The 22,051-nt window shown below is 46.0% G+C and overlaps 1 protein-coding gene across 1 annotated transcript in view; it reads left to right on the top strand.

Moving 5' to 3' along the window:
- The window catches only part of terb1 (telomere repeat binding bouquet formation protein 1), a 185,847-nt gene that overhangs the window by 108,159 nt on the left and 55,637 nt on the right, over positions 1 to 22,051 (top strand). Inside the window, exons 17-18 of the mRNA XM_041191710.1 lie at positions 4,749 to 4,862; positions 21,645 to 21,758. Coding sequence (XP_041047644.1) covers positions 4,749 to 4,862; positions 21,645 to 21,758 — 228 coding nt within the window. The remainder of the gene's footprint in view (positions 1 to 4,748; positions 4,863 to 21,644; positions 21,759 to 22,051) is intronic.

Genomic DNA, 22,051 nt, shown 5'->3' with positions numbered 1-22,051 from the left:
ACATTTTGCACTTCAGGGGTCCGTATCCCTCTATTCCCACCCTATTCATGTATTTGTCAAGCTGCCTCTTAAACACCACTATCGTACCTGCTTCCACCACCTCCTCTGGCAGCGAATTCCAGACACTCACTACCCTCTGCATAAAAAATTTGCCCCGCACATCTCCTCTAAAGTTTTCCCCTCACATCTTAAATCTATGTCCGCTAGTAATTGACTCTTCCACCCTGGGAAAAAGCTTCTGACTATCTACTCTGTCCACGCCACTCATAACTTTGTAAACTTCTATCAAGTCGCCCCTCAATCTCCGTCGCTCTAGTGAGAACAATCCGAGTTTCTCCAACCTCTCCTCATAGCTAATAACCTTCAGGCCAGGCAGCATCCTGGTAAACCTCCTCTGCACCCTCTCCAATGCCTCCATATCCTTCTCCTAATGTGGCAACCAGAATTGCACGCAATATTCCAAGTGTGGCCTAACCAAGGTTCTATACAGCTGCAGCATGACTTCCCAGCTTTTATACTCAATACCCCTGCCGATGAAGGCAAGCATGCCATATGCCTTGCTGACTACCTTATCCACCTGCGTTGCCACTTTCAGTGACCTGTGGACCTGTACACCCAGATCCCTCTGCCCGTCGATGCACTTAAAGGTTCTGCTATTTACTGTATAATTCCTACCTATGTTAGACCTTCCAAAATGCATTACCTCGCATTTGTCCAGATTAAACTCCATCTGCCATTTCTCTGCCCAAGTCTCCAGCCAGTCTATATCCTGTTGTATCCTTTGACAATCCTCTTCACTATCTGCAACTCCTTCTACCTTAGTGTCATCTGCAAACTTACTAATTAGCCCAGTTACATTTCCTCCAAATCATTTACGTATATTACAAACAGCAAAGGCCCCAGCACTGATTCCTGTTGAACACCACTAGTCACAGCTCTCCATTCAGATCAAGTTGGTGAAACACAACCTCCCTTTCACAAAAACATGCTGCCTCTCACTAATTCGCCCATTTGCTTCCAAATGGTAGTAAATCCTGTCACGAAGAATTTTCTCCAATAGTTTCCCTACCACTGACATAAGGCTCATCGGCCTGTAATTTCCTGGATTATCCCTGCTACCCTTCTTAAACAATGGAATAACATTGGCCATTCTCCAGTCCTCTGGGACCTCACCCGTAGCCAGTGAGGATACAAAGATTCCTGTCAAGGCCCCAGCAATCTCCTCCCTTTCCTCCCTCAGCACTCTGGGATAGATCCCATCTGGCCCTGGGGACTTATCCACCTTAATATTCTTCAAGACGCCTAACACCTTTTTTGATCTCAACTTGATCCAGGCTATCTATACACTCTTTCCTAGACAAATCGGCCGCTAAGTCCTTCTCTTTGGTGAATACTGATGAGAAGTACTCATTTAGTATCTCTCCCATTTCTTCCGGCTCCACACACAGATTCCTACCTCTGTCCCTGAGTGGGCTTACCCTTTCCCTGGCTACCTCTTGCTTTTTACATACGTATAAAAGGCCTTGGGATTTTCTTTAATCCTGGTTGCCAATGAATTTTCATGGCCCCTTTTAGCCCTCCTGACTCCTTGCTTAAGTTTCTTCCTAATTTTTTTATATTCTCCACGGGCTTCATCTGTTCCCAGCCTTCTAGCCCTTACGAATGCTTCCCTTTTCTTTTTGAATAATCTCACAACATCCTTCATTACCCAAGGTTCCTGAAACTTGCCATACTTATCCTTCATCCTAGCAGAAACTTGCCGGTCCTGAATTCTTATCAACTGACATTTGAAAGCCCCCCACATGTCAGTTGTTGTTTTGCCCTCAAACATTCGCCTCCAGTCTAGATTCCTCAGTTCCTGCCTAATATTGTTATAATTAACCTTCCCCCAATTAAGCACCTTAACCCGAGGACTCCTGTTATCCTTATTCACCAGTACCTTGAAACTTGCTGAATTATGGTCACTTTTCCCAAAATGCTCCCGTACTGAAACTTCGATCACCTGGCCATGTTCATTCCCTAATACCAGGTCCAGTATTGCCCCTTCCCTAGTTGGACGATCTACATATTGTCTCAGGAAGCCCTCCTGGATGCACCTTACAAATTCTGCACCATCCAAACCCCTAGCATTAAGTGATTCCCAGTCAATATAGGGAAAGTTAAAATCACCCACCACAACAACACTATTGCTTTTACATCTTTCCAAAATCTGCCTATATAACTGTCCCTCAATCTCCTGCCGGCAATTGGGAGGCCTATAGTAAACCCCCAATATTGTGATTGCACCCTTCCTATTCCAGAGCTCTACCCATATTGCCTTGCTGCATGAGCCCTCCAAGGTGTCCTCCTGTCGTACAGCTGTGATATTCTCCTTAAACAGCAGTGCAACTCCCCCACCTCTTCTACATCTTTCTCTATCCTGCCTGAAACATCTAAATCTTGGAATGTTTATCTGCCAATCCTGTCCATCCTTCAACCAAGTCTCTGTAATAGCAATAACATCACAGTCCCAAGTACTAATCCAAGCTCTAAGCTCATCTGCCTTGCCTGTTATACTTCTTGCTTTGAAACAAATGCATTTCAGACCCCCAGTCTCACTGTGTTCAGTAATTTCTCCCTGCCTGCCCTTCCTCTTAGTCCTACAGGCCGTATTCATTAGTTCCCAGTCATTTATTTCACCTGCTGACCTATTGCTCTGGTTCCCACCCCCCTGCCATACTAGTTTAAACCCTCCCAAGTGACAATAGCAAACCTTGCAGCAAGGATATTGGTGCCCCTCCAGTTTAGATGCAACCCATCCTTCTTGTGCAGGTCCCACCTGTCCTGGAAGAGATCCCAATGATCCAGATATCAGAAACGCTCCCTCCTACGCCATCTGTTCAGCCAAGTGTTTAGCTGCATTATCTTCCTATTTCTAGCCTCACTGGCACGTGGCACAGGTAGTAATCCTGAGATTACAACCCTAGAGGTCTTGTTTTTTAACTTTCTGCCTAACTGCCTGAACTCCCGCTGCAGGACCACGTCACTCTTTCTGCCTATGTCGCTAGTACCAATGTGTACCACGACCTCTGGCTGTTCTCCCTCCCCCTTCAGAATGTCCCGTATCCGAACAGAGACATCCTGGACCCTGGCACCAGAGAGGCAACATACCATCCTGGTGTCTCTTTCACAACCACAGAAGCGCCTATCTGAGCCCCTGACTATAGAGTCCCCTATGACAATTGCTCTTCGGTGCTTTGACACTGACACACACACACACACACACACACACACACACACACACACACACACACCCCCCCCCCCCCCCCCCCCCCACCCCCACACACTGGTTGAACAACAGAGCCAGCCGTGGTGCCACTGCTCTGGCTACTGCTGTTGTCACCTGATAGGCCATTCCCCCCCCCAACAGTATCCAAAACGGTATACCTGCTAGAGAGGGGGACAGCCACAGGGGATTTCTGCACTGACTGCCTGGGGGGCAGGCGAAGAGCCCAGGTTGCCTTCGCATTTGACATGGAACCTCATCCATGAGCGGGATGAGGTTTCATGAAGGGTTTATAAATTAAATAAATTTTTTTATTAAAGTTCATTGACATGTCCCAGGTCATGTGACACTGTCACATGAGGGGAGATGCCTTAAATTTTTTTTTTCTTTATTAACATTTTTAGGTGCCTCGGAGAGGTTTCGCGAAAGAGCACACTCCCGAGTCAGGGAACACACACACACAGTCTCTCCCCTCCCCCTCCCCCCTCCCCCCCGCCCACACAGGGAGCGTTCAGCGCTTCTGGGCGCATGTCATGCTGGGTGGTCCTTAATTGGCCCACCCACATAAAATGGCAGCAAGTACCCGATTGAGTCCGTGCACAGCCCCCTCCCAACCCCCGACAGGGGGGAAATGTCTCTCCTGGGGGTCAAGAAGTTTTTGAAAAGTTTGGATTTTTGGATAAGGTACAATGCTTTTGAGACACCGGCTTCAGGAAGGGAAACAGAGGACAGTTTTAATAGATCAGTTTTACCCTACTGAAGTACTGTAAAATCCAGCCTGAGTTAATGCATTGCAATACAGCTCTCATAAAATGTCAGCCTGACGCATTTTGCAGCACTCTCATTTCTAGGTTAGAAGATTGTGGGTCCTAAGGTTACTCCCAGGCTTGAGTATATAATCTAGGCTGACTGTGCAGTGCAGTACGAAGGAGATTCTACATTGTACAAGGTGCCATCTTTGGATGAAATATTAAAACCAAGCCTGCCTGTTCAGGTGGATGTAAAAGATGCTCTGACACTTTGTAAAGAAGAATTGGCAGCTGTTCTGGCGTACTGCCCAACAATCCCTCCTTAATAAGCATGCAAAGCAGATTAGCTGCTTATGGAATATTCCTGTGTACAAGTTGGTTGTCTTGTCTGCCTACATAAGAACAATGACTATATTTCAAAAGTGAATCGTATGCTTTGCTTTGGGACAACATGAGGCCATGATGAAGAACCATCATTCTTCTTATACCTTTGAAAAAGCTTTTAATCCATTTGTCAATGACCACTTGGTTCATAAGTTCTGTAAGTTTAATTAGTTGTTTTTCATTACAGAACTTACTGAAATTATTTTTAGAGAATTATGCATCATCTTTTTATGACAATTATTGTGGATAAGATAATCTCGATGGAGAAAACAAGATTATGATTAACTTTATACATGCTTTATAAGCACATTGTGGCAGTGTAAGATTTCTAATCATACTTTATTCTGTAGAGATTCTTTTGACTCCAATCAAAAAAACTGCATCTCACATGACAAATTTCCAAAGACAACAAACAGATTTGCAAGCCTGGCCTAAACCATCTACAAAAGACGTGCACGAGAAAAGTAAGTATGGTTCTTGCTGCTGGGTACTGGATTACACTTTTAGGTCCTGGGCTCAAATTCAGTTCAGATGCTCATTAGAAGCACCAGTCCCTTTAAGATATGTGCCAGCCAGCCGCACATCAATCTTAAAGGCAGTGTGCAGTTCAATAAGCAAGCCATGCACAGCAAACTGAAGTTAGAGTGAACATTGGTAAAAACCGATCTGTTACAGCTCTGTGTTACAGACAGGAGAGAAAGGCAAACTAAATTTCTTTATTCATTCACTAACTGTCCGTAAGCAGAAGATGTTTTTGTATTAAGTAGGCTGTGGCATATTTTCACAAACCCTCAGTTTGGGTGATCCAATTTATTAATAACTCACTACAAACTTGTGTTATGATTAACTCGGAAGGTTAGTTTATTCACATTCAAACCTGGGGGCAGGAGTGTTTGCAACGTGCCATTCCACTACACAAACACATTTTGGGAAATAGAAGAAAAGAAAGTTTTACAACTTTGGATAGTAAAGGAACCACAGAGATGAATATTAGTTCACATGATTGTCAGAGTTCAGTGAGCAGTTCTTTCACATAGGAACTCGGGTTCAGCTTGCTGAAGACCAGAATTGTAGAGTTCTCCTCACAGTTGGTGCTGATACTGCAGGATGAAATTGGTAGGCAGAGACTGGGTCAGTTCTGCAGGCAATGGTAGGAAATCTTCCAGCAGAGACAGGCTTTGCGGAGCTGGCTTTTGTGTAGCCTGGAGTCCTGCTTCTTGGTGTTCACCGGTTGGATGTTAAACAGCAGATTGGGAGTTTCTCAGTTCTCAAAGAAATGGTTACTCAACTCATGTGACCTTTCTCAGTGATTTCAAAAGGGATGTTTATCTAGTGCCTGGAATTGGCTTTGATTTCAGGATTAATAATGTCCCAGTCATTAGCTTTTGAAAGGGTTATCTTCTATATTGAGGTTCTTGTGTCAGGAAGCCATTGTCTAGGCAGACCCTCTGACTACACTAGAGGGGTAAGCTTATCAAGATGCAAATGATGTCCATTGACCCCTCAGTGGTTCTCTTCTGAAAAGGACCTGGACAGTCCCAGGTGTGGGATGAGTCTGTTAACAACTCTGCAGGCATAACGGGTTTTGATCTGCGAGTCCTTTAGTTTCGTGATTATAATGACTTTACAATTAGGTATCGGATTCCACAACGATTAGAGGAGGATTCTTTTGTTCTTGTAACTCCTGCTGGTAGTTTCCAGTACAAAGGGCCAATCCTATGGTCATGTGACTTGTAGCAGCCTTTTTTTGGTTCAGCAGAAAGTCCATTTTAAAAAAAGCAAAAAAAAAAGTTTTGCTACATACAGTTTTGGATTCCTTTTCATGCCTTACTGACGTAACAGTCCTTTCGCCCTCTGGAGAAAAGATGAATTCTATTTCTATTTTTCATGTGGTCTTGCAAAAGAAAAACAAAGAACTAAAGAGGTATACATTTAGTCTCTCATTCACACTGGTAAGTCAAACACACAGCTAGCAGATGCACAGTCAGTTCCCTGCTGCATCCCTGAAGATAAAACTCGGTATAGGGCGTCAGCAATTACATTGTCCTTTCCCGTTATGTGGGTAATGTTTAGGAGACTTGGTTACATTCAGTACCTGTCTTTGTTTATTCATTCACCAGATGTAGGCATCGCTGGCTAGGTCAGCATTTATTGCCCATCTCTAAATGGCTTTGTTCAGAGGGAATTTAAGAGTCAATCACATTGCTGTGGGTCTGGAGTTATCTGTCAGCCAGACCAGGTAAGGACAGCAGATTTCCTTCCCTAAAGGACCTTGCAAGCCGCAGTGATCACATCTGCAGCAAGTGTTGGTTATTGGAGGAACTCCAGCTCAGAATTGATGAGCTGGAGTCCGAGCTCCGAACGCTGCAGCTCGTCCGGGAGGGGGAGAGTTACCTGGACGCTTTGTTTCAGGAGGTGGTCACACCCGGTAGATTAAATACCTCAAATTCGGTCAGTGGTCAGGGTCATCAGGGTGTGACTGCAAGTGAGGCAGGTAGAGGGATCCTGTGTTCAGGAACAGAGGAGCCTCAACTCTTGATCTTGTCCAATAGGTACGAGGTACTTGCTCTCTATGTGGATGAGGAACAGGGCTGTAGGGAGGATGAGCCAGCTGACCAAGGCACCATGGCACAGGAGGCCATTCAAGAGGGGGGAGATAAAAGACAAGTGGCAGTCGTAGGGGATTCTATAATTAGGGGAATTGATAGCATCGTTTGTAAGCAGGATCGAGAGACCGCATAGTGTGTTGTCTGCCCGGTGCCAGGATGAGGAACATCTCTGACCGGCTTGAAAGGAAATTGGAGAGGGAGGGGGAGGATCCAGTTGTTGTGGTCTACGTCGGGACAAATAACATAGGTAAGACTAGGAAAGAGGACCTGTTTGAGGATTAACAAGAAGTAGGAACTAAATTAAAGGACAGGTCTTCAAGGGTTATAATCTCCGGATTACTACCCGAGCCATGTGCAAGTTGGCTTAGGGATGCGAGAATAAGGGAAGGAAACACTTGGCTAAAGGAGTGGTGCGGGAAAGAGGGGTTCCATTTCGTGGGGCACTGGCATCAGTATTGGAACAGGAGGGATCTGTACCGTTGGGATGGTCTCCACCTGAACCGATCTGGGACCAATGTTCTAGCGAAAAGAATAAATAAGGTGGTCAACAGGATTTTAAACTAGAAAGTTGGGGGGACGGGAAGGGTAAAACTCCAAGAAGTATGACTAATGTGAAACAAAGCAGCAGGTTAGCATGTCGGGGGGTGGATTCAAATTCATGGAAAATTATGAAAAAACTGAAAAGAAAGGAGAGCCCAGGAGAAGCTATTAAAATCTCCAGAACACAAAATAGGACAGAGTGTTTGGAAAGGGCTAGGAATCTAACTTCAAGCACACCAGATAAAGGGACGGCAATGAGAAGGGGCCCGGGAAATACAGGACTGAAGGTGTCGTATCTGAATGCGAGCAGTATAGAAAATAAGGTAAGTGAGCTTGTGGCGCAGATTGAAATTGGCAGGTATGATGTGGGTGGGCATCACGGAGACATGGCTGCAAGGGGATCAGGACTGGGAGCTAAATATCCAAGGATATATATCCTATCGAAAAGATAGGCAGGTTGGCAGAGGGGTTGGGGTTGCTTTGTTAGTAAGAAATGAAATGAAATCAGTAGTAAGAAACGACATGGGTCAGATGATGTAGAATCCGTGTAGGTAGAGTTGAGGAACCGCAAAGGTAAAAAAACCATAATGGGAGTTATGTACAGACCTCCGAACAGTAGTCAGGATGTAGGGCACAAGATACACCAGGAGATAGAAAAGGCGTGTAAGAAAAGCAAGGTTACAGTGATCATGGGGGATTTAAATATGCAGGTAGACTGGGAAAATCAGGTTGGTAGTGGATCCCAAAAAAAGGAATTTGTGGAATGTCTATGAAATGGCTTTTTGGAGCAGCTTGTGGTGGAGCAGCTTGTAGGGAACAGGCAATTCTAGATTTAGTGATGTATAATGAGGCAGATTTGATAAGGGAGCTTAAGGTGAAGGAACCCTTAGGAGGAAGTGACCATAACATGATAGAATTTACCCTGCAATTTGAGAGGAAAAAGCTGGAATCAGACGGTATTAGAGTTGAATAAAGGCATCGACAGATGCATGAGGGAGGAGCTGGCCAGAATTGACTGGGCGATGAGCTTAGCAGGCAAGACAGTGGAACAGCAATGGCAGGAGTTTCTGGGAGTAATTTGGGAGACACAGCAAAAATTCACCCCTAGGAAGAAGAAGCATACTAAAGGGAGGACGAGGCAACCATGGCTGACAAGGGAAGTCAAGGACAGCATAAAAGCTAAAGAGAAAACATACAATGCAGCAAAGAACAGTGAGAAGCCAGGGGATTGGGAAGCTTACAATGACCAACAGAGGACAACTAAAAAAGAAATAAGGAGGGAGAAGATTAAATATGAGGGTAAACTAGCCAGTAATATAAAAGAAGATTGCAAGAGTTTTTTTAGGTATATAAAGGGTAAGAGAGAGGCAAAAGTGGACATTGGGCCACTGGAAAATGACGTTGGAGAAAAGTAGTAGTGGGGACAAAGAAATGGCGGAGGAACTGAATAGGTACTTTGCGTCAGTCTTCACGGTGGAAGACACGAGTAACATCCCCAAAGTTCAAGAGAGTCAGGGGGCAGAGGTGAGTATGGTGGCCACTACCAAGGAGAAGGTGCTAGGAAAACTGAAAGGTCTGAAGGTGGATAAATCATCTGGACCAGTTGGATTACACCCCAGAGTTCTGAAGGAGATAGCTGAAGAGATAGTGGAGGCGATAGTGGTGACCTTTCAGGAATCACTTGAGTCAGGGAGGGTCCCAGAGGACTGGAAAAATCGCTAATGTAACCCCCCCCCCCGTTTAAGAAGGGAGTGAGGCAAAAGACAGGAAATTACAGGCCAATTAGCTTGACGTCGGTTGTTGGTAAGATCTTAGAGTGCTTTATTAAGGATGAGATTTCAGAATACCTGGAAGTGCATGGTAAAATTGGGCATAGTCAGCATGGTTTCATCAAGGGGAGGTTATGCCTGACAAATCTGTCGGAATTCTTTGAGGAGGTAACGAGCAGGTTAGACAAAGGAAAGCCAATGGATGTTATCTACTTGGACTTCCTGAAGGCCTTTGACAAGGTGCCGCACAAGAGGCTACTCAGTAAGATAAGAGCCCATGGTGTTAGAGGCAAGGTACTAGCATGGATAGAAGATTGGCTTTCTGGCAGGAGGCAGAGAGTGGGGATAAGGGGGTCCTTCTCAGGATGACGGCCGGTGACTAGTGGAGTTCCACAGGGGTCAGTGTTGGGACCACAACTTTTCACTTTATACATTAATGATCTAGATGAAGGAACTGAGGGCATTCTGGCTAAGTTTGCAGATACAAAGCTAGGTAGAGGGACAGGTCGTATTGAGGAAGCGGGGAGGCTGCAGAAGGATTTGAACAAGTTAGGAGAATGGGCAAAAAAGTGGCAAATGGAATACAACGTGGGGAAGTGTGAGGTCATGCACTTTGGTAGGAAGAATAGAGGCATAGACTATTTTCTAAATGGGGAGAGAATTCAGAAATCTGGAGTGCAAAGGGACTTGGGAGTCGTAGTCCAGGATTCTCTTAAGGTTAACTTGCAGGTTGAGTCGGTAGTTAGGAAGGCAAATGCACTGTTGGCATTTATTTTGAGAGGACTGGAATATAAAAGCAGGGATGTGCTGCTGAGGTTTTATAAGGCTCTGATCAGACCACATTTAGAATATTGTGAGCAACTTTGGGCCCCGTATCTCAGGAAGGATGTGCTGGCCCTGGAAAGGATCCAGAAGAGGTTCGCAAGAATGATCCCAGGAATGAAAGGCTTAACATATGAGAATGTTTGAGGACTGTGGGTCTATACTCAATGGAGTTTAAAAGGATGAGGGGGGATCTGATTGAAACTTATAGAAATACCAAAAGGCCTGGATAGAGTGGATGCGGGGAAGATGTTTCCATTATTAGTAGAGACTAGGACCTGAGGGTACAGCCTCAGAGTAAAGGGAAGACCTTTTTAGAACAGAGATGAGGAGAAACTTCTTTAGCCAGAGAGTGATGAATCTATGGAATTCATTGCCACAGAAGGCTGTGGAGGCCAGGTCATTGAGTGTATTTAAGACCGAGATAGATAGGTTCTTGATTGGTAAGGTGATCAAAGGTTACAGGGAGAAGGCGGGAGAATGGGGTTCAGAAACTTATCAGCCATGATTAAATGGCGGAGCAGACTCGATGGGCCGAATGGCCTAATTTCTGCTCCTATGTCTTATGGTCTTATGGACATTTGTGAACCAGATGGGTTTTTACAACAATCAGAGACTTTTAATTCCAGATTTTTATTCAATTTAAATTTCAACACATGCCATGGTGGGATTCGAGCCCTGGTACCAGAGCATTACCCTGGGTCCCTGGAATACTAGTCTAGTGACATTATCACTATGCACCACCTCCTTTTGGGGTCAGGCATAAGCGACGATATTGGGTGGAATCATCCCAGTTTTGCACTAAATGTGGTAACGGGTGGGAAAAAGAACATTTTACCTGCCGGCCGCAATGGTGGATTTTTGTGCCCTACCCTCCCTTTCCCAGCACGGCCCGAATCATTAATAATGCGTTCCTGGGACACACGCGGGTCATTGGTGGGTCAGTGTCTGATTCCCACCCCCGCCATCTCCTCAGGCCTTCAGTAAACCGGGTGCCATTTTTAAAGGGCACCCCTGCACAGAGCTAGCACTCGTCAAAGGATAGAAAACTGTTAGAAACTGATGGTTGCCAAATTTAGCAACACCTCCTGGTAGCAATGTATTTCCATCGCAAAGTCCTCTATCCCTGCTCTTGGCAAAGACCAGCATGCAAGGTCACCAATCCAACACAGGAGGCAGTGGCCAGCGCCAACACACTGCAAAAGAGGACAGCCATCCAGTGCAGGAAGAGGATAAATGCCCTCATCTGTTCCGCCAGGGTAAGTCACTCTTCTCATCATTCTCTGCTTGCATACTCACAAACTCATCGCACATCCACAGGACTGTCACACCTCAAGCGACAACACCACTAACTCTCACACACACGGCAGAATTGCCCCAGATTTACACTTAAGTGCGGTAGCGGTCAGGTAAAACGACGTTTTAACCTTCAAACCCACCACATTCTTTATGCATTCCTGGGAAACATGCCATTTCCATGGCGGGCGAGCTCCAATTCGCCTGCCAGGCCGTCATCTCGCCACTCCACCACGCTAGGCACCACATTTAAAGTAGAGCTGTGCTCAGTGTTTCCAGCCCAGGACTGCAGCAAAGAAGACAGACCCTGAAAGGCAAGAAGACCCTTAAGTGCCCTTTGGGTGCCATGGATGCCTACTGTGATGCGCTTTATCCCCGATCCGGCCACAGGAAGGGAAGCAACATTACCGCTATGGCTTGGTAAGCGATGGCAGTGGTGATCAGTGCCAATACTGTACTGAAGGGATATGCCATCCAATGCAGAAAGAGGATGAATGATCTCATCCGTGCAGCCAGGGTATTGCAAACATCTCATCACTCTAAACTCATACTCAAGCCCATCACACATTCACTGGCATCTCACTCACTACCAGCTCAAGGAACATCACTACCCATTCTCACACATACACCCTCACATGTCCATCTGGCCTCACCTCCTCTGGAGACTGCATCCTCAGGCATCACCATCTTGAGGTCACTTGCACAGATCAACAAATGCCACCCACACACACCCTGGGATACCCTCCTTCCCCAGTACAGCCCTCGTCCTGCAGCCTCTTCCCTTGCCTGGGGCCACTCTCCCTCTTCACCAAGCAAACCCTAGGCCTGCAGCTATTGAAAAGCCACCCACATATGGCTCTACTGGTAGGTGGAGACCTGCCGTGACCCCCTCCATAAGTGATGTGGTGCTGCCTATGAAGCCTGGTGCTGATGACTGTGAGTTCTGACCAAAGCAAGGTAGGCAAACCTCGAAGTCCTGAGCAAAGTGCAGCCAGCCAAGTGCACATCGCTTATATGCTGTTGTGAAACACATCAGCATGTTTTCCCGCCGATGTGGATGGACAATCCAGCGGGGAGATGATTCCGGCGGTCAGGCCTATTAATGATATGCTGAAGTTTTACAATGAGGTTCCTGACGTACGGTGGCAGGGAATGCAGCCTGACGTCGGCGGGCACGGAAAATCCTGGCCACACCCTCACATCTCCTTCAGGCTCATATCCCCTGGAGCTCGTATCCTTATCCTGTCCGTGGCTTCGCTCACCACACAAACATTCCACGCAGTGCCACGCATCCTGCTCACACTCTCTCCATCTGTTTTCATGCAGGAGAAACTGGCTGACAACAGAGGGGAGAGGTCCCAGACCGGGGGTGGAATGACCCATATTAGATTCTTCATGCCCTCATGCTGACTGGTGAGGATGTAGACCGTCTCTGCGGCAACGATGAGGTTGGTGGTGAACACTAACGTAAGGATCCTACACCACATCATCTCTCTCTCAACACAACTGTGAATGCTCTCTTGTCTGCTTTTGACTGCTGCCAAGCACTAATTATCTCTATTTTGGTTCAGAGGGAGCTCTGCCAAGCAACCGACACCCTTAGCCAGCCAGTCCCTCAGCTCCATCCAGGCCCTCAGCTCCAACCACTAGGACACCTCCTCCATTGAAGGGCTGGAAATAAGCAGCCTGAAAGAGACATCACAGCTTTTACACACATCTTCCACCAGCGCAGAGACACACACCTCGGTGGGACTTAAATCTAGAGCAGGTTTGGGTTCACAATCTGATGGTCACTGCACGAACACGTGTCCATAGCAAGAGGAGGCAGGTTCAGTCAAGCTCCCCGGCACTCGGAGGTCTGTTGGGGAAGAGGCATCTGTGAGGTCTGCGTCAGGTGATGAGCCTATGGATTCGGCCTTCCAACTCATCGTGGAGAGTTAGCAGAAGGCGGGGGAACATCATGCAGAGCTATTGGAAGTCCTCAACAGAATGGTGTGCGAGTTGGAGGAGTGTGTCTGCCTGGTCTCTGATGAAGTGGAGCCCACGTGCACGCATAGTGGTCTCCATTGGGAGTATGGCAGACACCATGGAGACCCTGGTCCAGCAGAATGCAAGAGATGCACACAGAACTGCACTCCATCACAGGAGCCAGGAGTGAGTTCCTGCAATGACAATACTAGAGGAAAACGAGGCACCTCGACGGCCCTCCAGATGCTCCATCCCCTCAAGGAGTCAGGCGGGGGCCCTCGGACACCCGAAAGAAGGAGGAGGAGCTGGACAACCCAGAGTCATCCACTCAGGAAACTCAGAGGCTGTCGTCTTCCTCCGAGTCCCCTTTGCCTGTGACCCCCTCAACCTCATTCTCTGTCACTGCAGAAGGAGCAGCTGGCCCACAGGAGGATAGCCAAAGCAAGCCGGGACCCTCAAGGCCTCGGCTCTCCAGAGGACCCATGTGAAAGTCATCAGAGGCAAGGGAGCCAGCCATTGCACAGGCTGCCTCCACCACTCCTGCAAATGTTAGGGCAGCACCTAGAGAAGTAGTAGTCCTAGAAAAGTTAAGAATTTCTGGTTACAAGTGGTTGCATGGATGAACACATTTTGTCACTTTATATCCTGAAAATATATTCATTTTCACTGAATAATGTGTAATGGTGTCTTTCAGCTTCATTTACAGGCTTTGCGAGTCCTCCCCCTGCATTCCTCCCACTAGCAATTTAGCTGCACCCAGCTGGACCACGAGTGATTCTGAAGGGAGAAGTGTGTGTGTTGCAGGGCCTTTCGGAGCCTCGTGCAAACATTCTCCCACGCATGCGGAGCCTTCCTCCATCACACTGATCTCAATGTCCCGAGCGCTTTCAATGCTGTCTGCTGAGGTTCTCTTTCAGTTGTCCATCTGAGCTGACCTGCATCTCTGGCCTTCCACTAATTGCACTCCCATGCAGTTCCTGTGCCCGCCCAACACAAGGCTCCTCTCACTTTTGATTTTGAAAACTTGGTCCTAGTAAGGTTTGTTTTCAGTTCCCCCATCCTTTCCCCTCCCCCAGTCACCCATATCCTTTCACCCATCACTGTTGACCCCCACCCCCGGCATCACCTTTCACCTCCCCACCATCACCTACCAACCAGAGCCCTTTTCTTTCCAGGATGTCCAGATGAACGTGCATGTTCCCTACCTTCCCGAGATTCCCACCCCCATCCGCATTGACCTACCCTCCCTCCTCCTTCCCACCCCCAGGGTCCATATCTGCCCCTGAGTCCCCACCCTTCCAGCTCACTCTGCCCTCTCTCATACTCAGTGTTCCCTCCTACAATGCCCACCCTCACTTCCTCTCCCAGCTCCCCAGTACACCTTCCTCTCCCACTCACTGCTGGTGGGTCTTCCTCCCCTGCCCGCGACGGTCATCCATAGCTGTCCATGGCCAAGATCATGATTTCCCAAAGCAGACCCCAGACATCAACAGGGACTTTCCACCTTTTGTGAGTTGCTTCGCTGCGGAGCCAGGTCCATGAGAATCCACCCAGCATGCGGTGCACGTGTTCCTCCAGGGTCCAGATGCTGTAGGACTCCAGCATCTCACAGAATCACAGAATTGTTACGGTGTAGAAGGAGGCCATTGACCCATCGTGTCTGCACTGGCTCTCTGAGCATTTTAACTTAGTGCCAAGCTCTTGCCTTTTCACTGTAACCCTGCACATTGTTTCTATTTAAATAATCACCCAATGCCCTCTTGAATGCCTCAATTGAACCTGCCTCCACCACACTTCCAGGCAGTGCATTCCATACCCTAACAACTCACGGTGTGAAAAAGTTTTTTCTCACCTTGCATTTGCTTCTTTTGCAAAACACTTTGAAACTGTACCCTTTGGTTCTTGATCCATTAACGAGCGGGAACAGTTTCTCCCCATCTACTCTGTCCAGGCCGCTCATGATTTTGAAAACTTCTATCAAGTCTCCTCTAAGCCTTCTCCTCTCCAGGGAAAACAGTCCCAACTTCTCCAATCTTTCCTCACAACTGAAGTGTCTCATCCCTGGAATCATCCTCGTAAATCTCTCCTGCACTCTCTCCAATGCGTTCACATCCTTCCTATAGTGTAGCGCCCAGAACTACATATTGTTCCTCTCATCCTCTTTTATTCTGGGCATGGGTTTTCCCCTAAGCAGTTCCATCGCCTCTGGAACACTACAGCCCTCAGGTGGATGTTCAGCTCCTGCTGTACTCCCCTGTTGCTCTTCAATTAAGTGGGGAATCACCCTCATCCATTCTTGGTCTATTTGGGAACTTCCCTGCTCCGCATTTAAATCTGCCATGAAGATATCTGCTAAATGAATCATTGGCTCGTTAGCTCATTCCTTTTGGCTTGGGAATCGGTGTTCCCCTAGCTTGTTCCATATCCCTGGAACACTTCTGCCAGCAAGTAGTTATTCAGCTCCTGCTGTACTTCATTGTGGCTCTTCAACTGGGTGAGACATCTCAATCACTCATTATCTGCTTGTCTGGGAAATCCCTTTGTCCCTATTGAAATCTGGAAAGAAGGCTGCTACAAGCCATACCTCAGGCAAATCTTCAACCTTTACCTTTCCTATTTTAACACTTTGCCTTCCCTCAGGCTCTTCAACTAAATGGGGCATCTCCCTCACTATCTATTTTCTTGCTTTGGGACTTCTCTTTCTCCTGTTTAATTCTGGGAAAACGTATCGGCCAACCCAATTTCCAGATCATTTTGTGGGTTTGTTTTAAATTCCACTGGTCCTTCCTTGACCTCTTTTAACTCTACTTGCCTGACTTCAGCCGTGTTAAATTCAAGCAGCACCCTCTTAGCTACCTCAACTGTTACAGGTTCTGTTTCACTCTTTAGAGCCTCAGAACATTCTCCAGCTCCCTACACTCCTGCAGATTCCTGCTGGCTTTCTCCAGCCTCTTTTCTTTCACTAGCTAACACTTTACTGCCAACCAAATTGTTTCCAAGTAAGAACTCTATCCCTGTTACTGCCAACTCAGGGACAATTCTACTGTCACTGGGCCTGAGACTAGGTTACACATAGGTGGACCCGATTTAGGGGGACAGACATGTGTCCTCCCCCCACTCCACTGATCAGTGCCTTGGATTTTAGGGAGGACTCAGGGGGTTAGGCTTATGTTTTCCTCCAACATTAGGAACCAAGTAGTCCCTGTATCCCAGAGCAGTACAACAGTCTTGCTCAGATCCTGGGACAGGTACAGGCACACTGTTCCTGGAAGGACAAAACTCCGAAAGCTCTCTGGAAGTTTATCCGGCTTGGCCACACATAGGGCCATACCCTCAGAAGGGCTAATTTCTGCAGTGAATGTCCCTGCCTGCTCTGCTGCACTAGCTATTGGGGCATCCTTCTAGGGACTACTCTCATAGAGCCCTATAAAACCCAGAGGCTTCCCTTTTAACCTGCAGTATTCAGGCCTGGAGTGTCCTATTTTGTTACAATGGGAAAACAATCTCCGGGTGTTCTCTTTTTGAGTTTGAAGCCTTTCTGGTTGGAGCACCTGTCCGATCTTTGTCGCCCTTCTTATCTTTCCAATGATAATGGGGGCAATTTGGAAAGGGTCTGCCTGATTTTCCAGGCCTTTGGGTGAGGTCATAGCTGTCTGCTATGACTGTTGCAACCCTAGCTGTGAGGTTTCTCTGGACCTTCAAATGCATCCTTAGGTAGGGGGATAAGCAGTTTTTCAATTCCTCCAGCAGTATTAAGTCATGCAATCCCTCATAGGTGCGCTGTGTTTTTAAAGAGCGTGGAACATGATTTGCTTCAGCCGTTTGAACTCAGTAGGGTTAGGTGGGTTTTTTACATGCCTCCTGGAATTGCTGGCGATATGCCCCGGGACTAAATCATAGGACAGGATTTTCCGCTCGGCATGCAGGTGCGTGCCGGAGCATGAAATAGCACGTGATGACATTGGGCGAGCATCCCAACGTCATCACGCACTCGTGCTATATTTCAGCAAAGCGCCCGCCGACAATTAAGAAGCCTATTAAGGCCATCAAAGTATTAATTAACTGCTATTTATCGCTACCTATCAAACCTTGGGGTGGGCGAATCGGCCAGGCAGCCTTTGCATTTTTGAGGAAACCTCATCCATAGGATAAGGTTTCCGAGGATGAGGTTTCCGACATTAATTTTTTAAAAAATGTTTTGGCATAATTTTTATTATGTTTCTGTTCATGTGAGTGAGTCCTATGTGGGAGCATTTTTTCTCGATTATCAAAATCTTTATTTTTGATTTTAAAATTCTTCAGCTCCCTGAGGCTGCTCCCTGCCTTCAGGGAGCTTTCAGTTCACCCTCCCTTGCACAGGCGCAGACTTTAGCCTTTGCCCTCATCCCAGCAACACCGTTCATGCTGGCTGGCCTTTAATTGGCCAGCCGACGTGAAATCCCGGTCAGGGTCTGATCGTAGGCATCAAGCCATTTCCCGGCCCTTCCTGGCCCACCTGCCATGCCCACCCAACAATGCGAAAATCCTGCCCATAGGCCCTAAGCATTGGTCTGTTCATAATTAATGGACACACCAGGAGTCAGCATGGACTAGACCTCTTGTGCTCTCCCTGACAGCTGCACTTGAATTAAAAAGGTCCAGATATGCGATGACCATTTTAGCTGTCCAGCTACTTTCTCAAAAGTGGCAAAAAGGATTCCACGTCACTCTCTTCAAATTTGGGAATGAATCTAGCGTACTTAAGGGCCTCAGAGATTGGTTCTGGGGTAGGGAGATATGGACTGTTACCAGGTAGAGAGAGGTTTTCACTAGCAGCTTCCATCTATCTCACCTCTCTCTCTCCCTTTAAGCTGCTACCTCCTTTTTTGCAATTTTCAGAGCTGGAATTCTTCTCTCTACCTTTTTCTCTCTCTCTTTCACTCCCCTGAGCTTCCCTTTCTCTCTCTCTCTCTTGAAACTCTAGCTGCATTCTGAGCTTTTTCAGATTGAATTTGGCTAAGGGTGTCAGGGCAGTGTCTACCTGTTCTGTTTGATAAGTGAGGTGCAAATGCTTGACCAGCAACTGGATCACACGCCACACACCACACTTCTTTTCCCCTACTGGATAGTTTCAATGCACCTTACTAGCCAGAGCTTTCAGTTGTTCTATTCTTAGAGATGCTAATATTTCTCTGCTTAAGTCTCCTTGCTTTACCTACATCTGTGCATTGGAAATTGTCATTTTCTTAGTGTTAGGGGAAGGGAATTTGCTGCGATAGTTTATTTGTGTTTTAAAGATTGTATCGGCCACTGAATTTTTGGCTTCCAGTTGGCTGCTTTTGTATTAGTTTCAGCTCATTTCTTAAATTTTGACTGGTGAAATTTTTGATCAATTTTGCTTGTTTGATCAACTTTTATCTCGCTTGTAATGGGTCTACCCCAGACGAGCCCCCAATTCCTGTTACAGACAGGAGCAAAAAGCAAACTGAGTTTCTTTATCTTCTCACCAATTGTCCGTAAGCAGAAGGTGTTTTTGAATTGTTCTAAGTAGGCATTGGCTTGTTTTCCCAAACCCTCAGTTTGAGTGATCCATTTTACTAACAGTTTGCAGCAAACTTGCGTTATGATTAACTCTGCGTGTATTGGAGTGGGATATTATGAACACTGCTCCCCCAGGTTTGAATGTGAATAAACTAACCTTCTGAGTTAACAGTAAGGGGGGAATAGAAAAAAAAAGTTTTACAACTATGGATAGTAACAGTAAAAGAATCTTGGAATTGAATATTAGTTCGCTTGATTACCAGAGTCCAATGAGGAGTTCTTTCATGTAGGAGTTCGTGTTCGCTGGCTGAAGACTGGAATTGTAGATTTCCCTTTCCAGTTGGTGCTGACACTGCAGGATTAAATTGGTATGCAGATACTGGGTCAGTTCTGCAGGCAATTGTAAGAAATCTTCCAGCAGAGACAGGCTTTGAGGAGCTGGCTGTTGTTCAGCCAGGAGTCCTGCTTCCTGATGTTCACCAGTTGGATGTTAAACAAGCAGACTGGGTTTCTCAGTTCCCAAAGGAATATGGAGATTTCAAAATGGTCACTCGAGGCATGTGACTTTCTTTCTCCACAACGATTTCAAAAGAGATGTTTATCTAGTGTCTGGAACTGGCTTTGATTTCAGACTGATAATGTCCCAGCCATTAGCTTTTGAAAGAGTTACATCCGTATTGAGGTTCTTGTGTCAGGAAGCCATTGTCTAGGCAGGCCCTTTGATTCTATTAGAGGGGTAAGCTTATCAAGATACAAATGATGTCCATTGCCCCCTCAGTGGTCCCCTTTTGAAATGGGCCTGGACAGTTCCAGGTGTGAGATGGTTCTGTTAACAACTCTGCAGGCATAACAAATTTCCATTTGTGAGCCCGCTGTTTTCATTATTACAATGTCCTTACAATTGGGCATGAGATTCCACAATGATGAGAGGAGGCTACTTATGTTCTTGTAACTCCTGTTGGTAGCTTGGGTCAATCCTGTGGTCATGTGACTTGTACCAGCCATCTTTTTTCATTCAGCGGAATGACCATTTTAAAAATAGTGAAAAAAAGAACAATAAAATTCTGATACAATTTTGGATTTCTTTTCATGTCTTATTGAGATAACATTGCACATAATGAAGCAGCTTGTGCCCCTGTGCAGCATGACTTGGACAATGTTGAGGCTTTGGCTGATGGGTAGCAAGTCACATTCACAACACACAAGTGCCAAACAATGGCCACCTCTAACAAGAGAGAACCTAACCACCTCTCCATCACAGTCACCAGATCAAAATCCTGAAACTGCCTCCCTAACAGCACTGTGGGTGTACTACACCACCAGGACCGCAGCAGTTCAAGAAGGCAGCTCACAACCACTTTCTCAGATAATTAGCAATGGGCAGTGAATGCTGTCCATGCCAGTGATTCCCATATACCGTGAAAAGGAAGAGAACGCCTGCAACTGGGAAATGAGCAACCAGTGGTAGACGTGATGGGAAGATGGAAATCTCAGAGTGAGGTGCTTAGCTCCCTCCCTGTATTTTCCCTCATTCTCCTCTGCAATCCCACCCAATTTCAGGTTGGGATTTCACAGGAGTTTCCCAGCCAGATGTCTCAGGTTTCCATATCTGTCGGTTTATTACCACATTATTTTAGTTGCTGAATACTAATCTTTTAAGAATTCTGCAACAATAGACTAGATTATTTTGCATATTGGAAGTTAAGATAGGGGGCTTTCAGGAGTGTATCAATATTTCCCCACAGAGAAAGGTTTTACCACTCCAAAGTAACATAAAATCCAAAGCGAGTAACTGCACTGTAATACAATTTGTATAAAGTGTCAGTCTCACTCATTTTATAGCACTCTCATTTCTGAGCTATAAGTTTTGGATCGAAGCATTGCTCCAAGACTAGAGCATGCAATCTAGGCTTACTCTGCAGTGCAGTACTAAAGAAGTTCTGTATTTTCCAAGTAGCCATCTTTTGGGTGAAATTTTAAAAGAAAGCGTGCCTGTTCAGGTGGATGCAATGAGAGTATGGCCCGAATTTTATGTCCCCCGGCCTTGGGCAATTGAAGCCTTCAAGTAGCCAATTAATGGTATACCCTGGCAGCCTGACTGCAGGCTCAGAGAAGCCGGGGTTGGAGGATCCTCCTGTTCAGGTTCTTGATTGTCTGAGCCACGCTAAATAGCTTCGTGGTTTCCAGGGCCAACGAAGGTGAGCTCACCCCCGACTTTCCAGCTGGTGGCAGGGTCATCATCATCTTAAATCCTGACCTATGTGAGGAAGTACAGGGAAATCTTCCAGTGTCCTGCTTAATATTCCTTCCACGCCCAACATAAAAAGAAACAAATTAGCTGGCCATTTATTTGTTTCTATGTACAAGTTGGCTGTCTTGTTTGCTTACAGAAGAGCAGTGTCTATTCTTTTTCAAAAGTAAATTGTATGTGAAGTGCTTTGGGACATTCTGAGACCAAGATGAAGAACTATGTTTCTTTTTCTACCTTTGCAAAACCTTTTAATCCACTTGTCAATGACCACTTCATTCACAAGTTTTATAAGCTTAATTAGTTGCCTTTCATGCAGAACTTTGTGAATTTTTTTTATAGAGAGCTATGCATAATTTTTTGTCACAATTATTGTGGTTAAGATAATCTCAATGAGGGGAACATGATTATGATAAATTTTATACATGATTTTTAAGTACATTATAACGTTCATAATTATATTTTATTTTGCAGAAATTCTTTTGACACCAATCCAAAAATCTGCATCTCACATGACAAATTTCCACAGGCAACAAACAGATTATATAACTTGGTCTAAACAATCAACAAAAGATGTTCATAAAGAAAGTAAGTATGGTTCTTGCCGCAGGGTACTGGATTACACCTTTGGGCTCAAAATCAGTTCCGAAGTATGGTAGAAATGGCCATATGTTGAGCAAACCACAATGTAAATATAGCTTACAGTGGAAGAAGAGTCCTAAGGAAAATACAAATTGTCCAACATGGAGACATTTACAATGGGTCTTTGCCCTTTTGCATTGCTCTCATATCCTAGAACTAAGGCAAGCTAAGTGCTCCTGCCTGGTGGTGGCATGGGTATTCCAAAGCAGTGCATGTGAGATAGGAACAATTAGTGGGCC

Source organism: Carcharodon carcharias, chromosome 7 (genome assembly GCF_017639515.1).
Source record: "Carcharodon carcharias isolate sCarCar2 chromosome 7, sCarCar2.pri, whole genome shotgun sequence".
Classification (NCBI taxonomy): Eukaryota; Metazoa; Chordata; class Chondrichthyes; order Lamniformes; family Lamnidae; genus Carcharodon; species Carcharodon carcharias.
Note: the sequence above shows the minus strand (reverse complement) of the source record. Positions and strands in the feature narration are given on the sequence as shown.